The sequence below is a fragment of the Psammomys obesus genome, unplaced genomic scaffold (assembly GCF_907164565.1).
Source record: "Psammomys obesus unplaced genomic scaffold, mPsaObe1.curated_primary_1811, whole genome shotgun sequence".
Lineage (NCBI taxonomy): Eukaryota > Metazoa > Chordata > Mammalia > Rodentia > Muridae > Psammomys > Psammomys obesus.
The window spans coordinates 6,407,032-6,413,406 of NW_026592666.1; the positions used below are offsets into that span (position 1 = coordinate 6,407,032).

The following is a 6,375-nucleotide window of genomic DNA, read 5'->3' on the forward strand; positions in this document are numbered from 1 at the left end:
CTCCTTTTTGATTGCTGAGTAGTATTCCATTGTGTAAATATACCACAATTTCTGTACCCATTCCTTTGTTGATGGACATCTGGGTTGTTTACAGGTTCTGGCTATTACAAATAAAGCTGCTACAAACATGGTTGAGCAAGTATCCCTTTTGTGTACTTGAGCAAAGTTTGGGTATATACCTAGCAGTGGTATAGCTGGGTCTTGAGGAAGCACTATTCCTAATTGTCTGAGAAAGCTCCAGATAGATTTCCAAAGTGGTTGTACCAGTTTACATTCCCACCAGCAGTGGAGGAGGGTTCCCCTTTCTCCACAACCTCTCCAGAATGTGTTGTCACTTGAGTTTTTGATCTTGGCCATTCTGATGGGTGTAAGGTGAAATCTCAGGGCCATTTTGATTTGCATTTCCCTGATGGCTAATGAGGTTGAGCATTTCTTTAAGTGTTTCTCTGCCATTCGATATTCCTCTGTCAAGAATTCTCTGTTTAGCTCTGTTCCCCATTTTTTAATTGGATTACTTGATTTGCTGCTTTTCAGCTTCTTTAGTTCTTTGTATATATTGGATATTAGTCCCCTGTCAGATAAAGGGTTAGTGAAGATTCTTTCCCAATCCGTAGGCAGTCCTTTTGTTTTGATGACGGTGTCCTTTGCTTTACAGAAGCTTTTCAGGAGCCTGTGTTCTTAAAGAACACATTCCTCTCCCTCTCAGATCATTTCATGTCAAGGTGGGCTCTGCTATTGGTAGAACGATTGAAGCCACTGGGGGTTGAGATGTTTTGCAAAGTCTCTCTGACATTTTCTGATGTAAGAACTTCAAGGACTCTAGATAAAATAGACTTTTCCAGAATCTTATGTACTTCCCAATATTCTTTTCCTCAACCTTCATAGCTTGTTTCTGAAGTTGTTTTTGTGCTTTCCTAACCACTTTGTGACTTATTTCGATAGTTTGTTCACTTTATCATTCTTTGTGGTTTGATAACAAGTGGCAAACACTTCTGTCTGCTTCTGCATGTATGTAGGTAAGCTGTCAAATTTTCTTTGTAGACCACATTGAAAATATGGCTTCCAAAGCACTGCTATTGAACCAAAGCAGGTAAGTAGGCAAAAATTTTGTAACTATGTACCGTCCCATCATTAATCATCAGTAATTAAAGCATCAATTGGATTGAGCACATATAACTTAAGAATTATGGGTATTATCAATAAACTTATCACAGCTTGATGCAGAGATAGGATTGACTCATGATGCCTATCTGACATATGCTCTAATTTATCACTTTTAATTGTATTTGTAATTCCTTTCAATATCTATAGCGACCAACTATTTATTTTTGTGTATAAATTAGCTCTGTGTAGTTGTCTGGTCAGTAGCATGAAGTTGAAACTAATATAAATTATTATGTCCATTGCTAGAGATGATTGCTGGAGAATGGAGTGAAATGACATAGAAAGGGGAAAGTTGCATTTGATGGTGAAATGCTTTCATTTCCCCATAAAGTTCCCATTAAACCTTATTTCTCTTGAGTAACTCTGAACTATCCTCTCTATTTTTGTTATGTTCCTTCATACACAATGTTCTGTGACTTCTTCATAACAGGCCCACACTCCTATCCAGTTTCATAAGTTTCAGTATTTGAAACTTATGCTACCAACATGTGGTTTTTGAGATGATCCATTATCCTTTTCCATGTCTTCCATTTTTTTCACTTAAAATGTTTGGGATTTCCTAGCTCTCTACCTTGTTAGTCTCACAGATTTTACACTGACGACTCCTCTTCTATGTTAACTCTCTATCACTGTAATAAATACATTGGCTTGGTTAAGCTATAAAATAAAAAGGTTTATTTTGGCTCACATTCTTTGGAGGGTTCTGTTCACAGTATATTGCTTTTGGTTGTTGGGCAAAGTAGCACATCCTGCTGAGAAAAGAGAATAAAGATGCTCAATTCATGACCAGAAAATGAAAGTGAGAAGAACAAGGAGTTGTAGCAACTCTTCAAATGTGCACTGTCAGGGACCTGCAGACTTCCCTAAGCCTCCAAAATCCAATGTTTCTCCACTCGGTCAGAATTCTTACATGTGTTCTGATTTTCTCTACATTGGTCCCAACATATTTACTCGAATTTTTTGTTTGTTATTTTTATTGTTTTCACATCGTCCAGGAATAGAAGAAACAGGCTGGAGCAAACAGTTGATAACACTATTCCTCATATTTTCATGTTCTAAACATTTAATAATTTTAGTCAGTGTAGCAGATAATAATGTCAACCCAGGAAATTTAAGGCTCCCTTTCATCCAGTTTTCTTTTCTTCTGTAGATATTTGCTCACAAATTAATGCGCTTAGACATACGTTTAAAGTATAGCTACAAGATATTACTGCATGGAGACAATTAAGCAATGTGTTATACTTAATATCTCTCATTGTGAGTTCTTTGAGCAAGCTAGACTGTCTACATAATGTTTTAAATACTGGATAAAGTGAACTTTTAAAGGCTGATTTTATTTTAGATTCCAGGCTTTCTACTTTATATTTTTCTGTATTGGTTTTTTCTCTTAAATTATTTGTTTTCCTGTTAATTTGGTAGAAGGACTGGCCTTGAGCTTACAATGTATTCAGAGATAGGCTTGAACTCTTGATTTTTAGTACCCCTTTTAATCTGAAACGTAACGCTTTGTTTTATTTATTAGACTTGCCAAACTGTATTTCCCCTGTCTTAATGAGTAGAAAATTATTTAGCTAGGTTCTCAAGCTAAACATCAGTGTCCATGTTGATTCTTGCATTTCTCTTTACTGCTCATGAATAATAAACAAACACTAACAGTCTTCTGAACAATGTCTACCATGCCTCTTACCTCCCGTCATACTCATTGGAAACCCACCATACACACTTGGTCTCGCAACTACACAGCCTGCTTGCAAGATTCTGTTTACCATTTCAGTGTGTTCCTTGCACAAAGAACAAATTCTTTCCTTTATGCTTTTCTTTGTTTATACTGATCTTTAATGTTTTATTGCTAATCAACTTCTACAACCTCTTCTCACCATCCTTGACACCCAGTACTGTATCCAGCTAATCATCTGCCCTGTCTTTTGAATTTATCAAGATGTTTTTCAGTCAGTGGTCAATTTCCTGCCTTTTTGTAGCTCCTCTGCTTAACTTTTATACTCTCTATAAATAAACTCAAATTTCCCCCTCATAATGCCTAATAACGAGTACATGCTACTCATCCAGAATTGTTTACACATGGCACTGATAATGGACACCTTGTTTTCCATGTCTTTCTCTTCTTCCCTCAACAGGATCTTGCTGTGTATCTCAGGCTTGTCTCAGCCTAAAATATCTCATGCTCAGCGTCCCAAGTTCTGTGATCACAGGCATGTGTCAACGTAACTGGTTGAGAAACTTCCTATTAAGCATTCCTTCAACACTGTATAAATACATGCAACTTAACCCTAAACTAGTTGACCTGAGTGAGCACTTTAGATGGCTTGAGTGTAGAGAGTTTGATGACTGAATCTTATACCCCGTTACTACAACTTTATAAAACAATTTTTCCAAAACTTGAGTTAATTCACAGTGACAAGATCCACGTTTTTTTTGCTTATGAAGCAGATGTGTTTCCCTGTATCAGCTGCTAGTTTGTAGTTATAAATGCAGAGTGTTTCCAATGAGTGGATTATAAAATTTGTGAGTCATTTTCTGCAGTGGCAAAACATGTGTTTTGTTCATGTAGACAGGTGTCACCCACTTAAGTTTCAATTTTCATTCTTGCTACTCTTTAATATTTACTCATTTAAAACAATTCTTGGAAGGCTAATCAATATCCACTGGTATATCTGCTTATGTTAATAGAGGGGTATTACAATTCAGCTGCATATTATAATATCAACAAATTGTTTTGAATTGAAAATGAGATTCTTTCAGGAACTAGCAATGATCTTATGACTGGGGATTCATCTCATTAAACCTATTTCTTCATCCGTAATGCAGAAGTAACTGCTTCTCAACATGATACAGATTAAGGCTCCTGTCAATCAAGTGTTACACACTAGAAATCTGAGGAACTGGAGAGATGGTTCAGTGATTAGGAGTACTTGCTATTCATGTGGAGGACCTGAGTTTGGTTCAAAGCACCATGACAGGCAAATCACAACCTCCTGTAATTCCAGCTTCAGGGAATCCTATATTCTCTATGGTCTCCATAGGCACCATACACAAACCAGAAGACCCCCCAGACAGGTGCACACAAAACAATAACTAAAAATAAAATTAAAAATCTAATGGTTATGCACCAGAAATATGTAATGTGAGGTTTTAATGTCACATTATTTTTCTATAATTTTTCTTAGAACCTAGTATAAGAGCTTATCTTAAATATTTGAAAATTAAATAATTATACTAAACCAAAATGAACATGACATTGATTTTTAAATACATCCTGAAGCTATCCACCTATCTACCGTCTATATATCTATATACTATCACTATTTAATATATTTACACATATCTTAAGTATAAAGATAGGTAGACACATAGACAGATACGTAGAAAGATATAACAAACAATTTGCTTAAAAGTTTTAAATTCAGGCCTTCTTGCTTGTCAAAACTATAATGACGGTCTTTTAGTTGCAGTACAATATACTCTATGATCTTGATAGTAAAGAAAATGCATGCTGATAATGATAAAAACCTGGTTACAGTTACCACCTTGATACTTCAGAAAAAGGTAAAAGGTTCAGGTCGAAATGAACACCTGAGAAATCCGAAGTTGATAAACTGTTATTACAGTCAAGAGAACTATTATCTGCCGTACTGTACACCTTGAAAATGAAACTGAATCTATCTGAGACGTTAAGGAAAAGCAAGAGCATTAGGTACATGGGCCTTGCAGAAGACTGTAATGTTCACATTCGTCAAAACCTAGATGTAATGTGTTAGTGCGCGAGCATTCTGTTTCCTTTCTTTTCTTTTATCCCTTAATTCTCTCTCAGCTTAGTCCCATGTGAGATTGTTGCATATTCTACAGATTCTACATTCGCTTTTCTCTGGACTTAAAAAATATAGATAGATAGATAGATAGATAGATAGATAGATAGATAGATAGATAGATAGATATTTGCTGACCCTTACTTTCATAATTTTAATAGATATATTTTTAAATATTTAAAATATTTTTACATAAATCATTAAAATGACTTCTGGAGATATTTAATAATTCATGGTTAATCTCAAAGGATCATCAGTGTCACCTGAAGTAGCTGATGCTGGTAGTTTCTAAGGAGAAAACTAGTGGCAAATCAAGTCTATATAAATGATGACACATGAGAAGCAGGATCTGTTTGCGAAGCCGTGATTTAATTTTAATGAAAACGGGGGGGGGGGGGGAATTTTACGGAAATAGAACAATCTCAAGCTTTGCCAAAAAATACTAAAGCGATCCACATCTCAAAAGCACCGAGTTCAGGTGAAGAGACTTACAATAGGATGGGCATACACGGTGCAGCCCCTACGAACGGGAGCCCTCCCTCTGATGCTGGCTGATCTTTCTCAAAGCCAGGAGCATCAAGTTGCTTCAGCTCTTCACCATTTTCTTTCGTAAGCATAACGCCGAGAAGAGGAGTATGGTTGAAAGCTGCCATATGTGTAGCTTGGGGGCCGGTAGCAGTCGGGTATGCAGCTGAAAGGCTGGCACCCATAGGCCTGGCCTCGCAGTGGCGGACGGCCATAGGTCAGATAGCCGAAGGGTTGACAGCCATAGGACAGGTAACTGGGCACGTAGCCGCTCAGAGGCTGTCTACAGTATGTCGGACGGCCAAAGCTGGGACTGCGGGATGTGACGGGAAGACAGCTAGATCCTTCCTGGGATCCAGACATCCCTGATGTAACCGGATCGCAGACCGCAGGGCATTCAGAGCTCCTATTGCAGCTGGTTGACTGGCAGCTGCTGTGTTCACCGCAGGGCTCCTGGCAGTTGTCACGTGGTGTGTTGTTGCCCAGGCTGCTGGTAGGAGAGCAAGGGGCATCTCCACACCTCATCTCAGTGGAGCAGAGCCCGCTGGGTGAGGTGACAGGAACAGGACTAGAGTTCCTAAGAGAAGAGCTGTGGACTTCTGAGCAGAAGTTATTAGACATGATAGCAGTAGGAAAATAGACAACTAGGCCTCGGTCAAACCGCAGAGAACACGCTGCTGAAGCATGTTTGTTGCAGGCTAGACTTCTTTATATACCTTGGGTGCTGGGTGTTGGTTCCCTGTAGAGCCTGTCCCCCTGGCACCTTATTAGAATGTCACTCAGCTGCCAACTAAGCAGTTCTCCCACTAACTCGTAAAAGACAGGTGATTAGTGTCACGTCTTTAAATGACTGTCATTTCAA

The 6,375-nt window shown here is 38.2% G+C and overlaps 1 protein-coding gene across 1 annotated transcript; it reads right to left on the bottom strand.

Moving 5' to 3' along the window:
- Positions 1–5,582: 5,582 nt before the first annotated feature.
- Positions 5,583–6,134, bottom strand: LOC129682463 (keratin-associated protein 26-1). Its single transcript, XM_055614837.1, has one exon. The coding sequence runs from the start codon at positions 6,132–6,134 to the stop codon at positions 5,583–5,585; it is 552 nt and encodes a 183-aa protein (XP_055470812.1).
- Positions 6,135–6,375: the final 241 nt, after the last annotated feature.

Coding starts and splice junctions, on each gene's coding strand:
- LOC129682463 (XM_055614837.1), bottom strand. CDS start 6,134: ATGTCTAATAACTTCTGCTCAGAAGTCCACAGCTCTTCTCTTAGGAAC.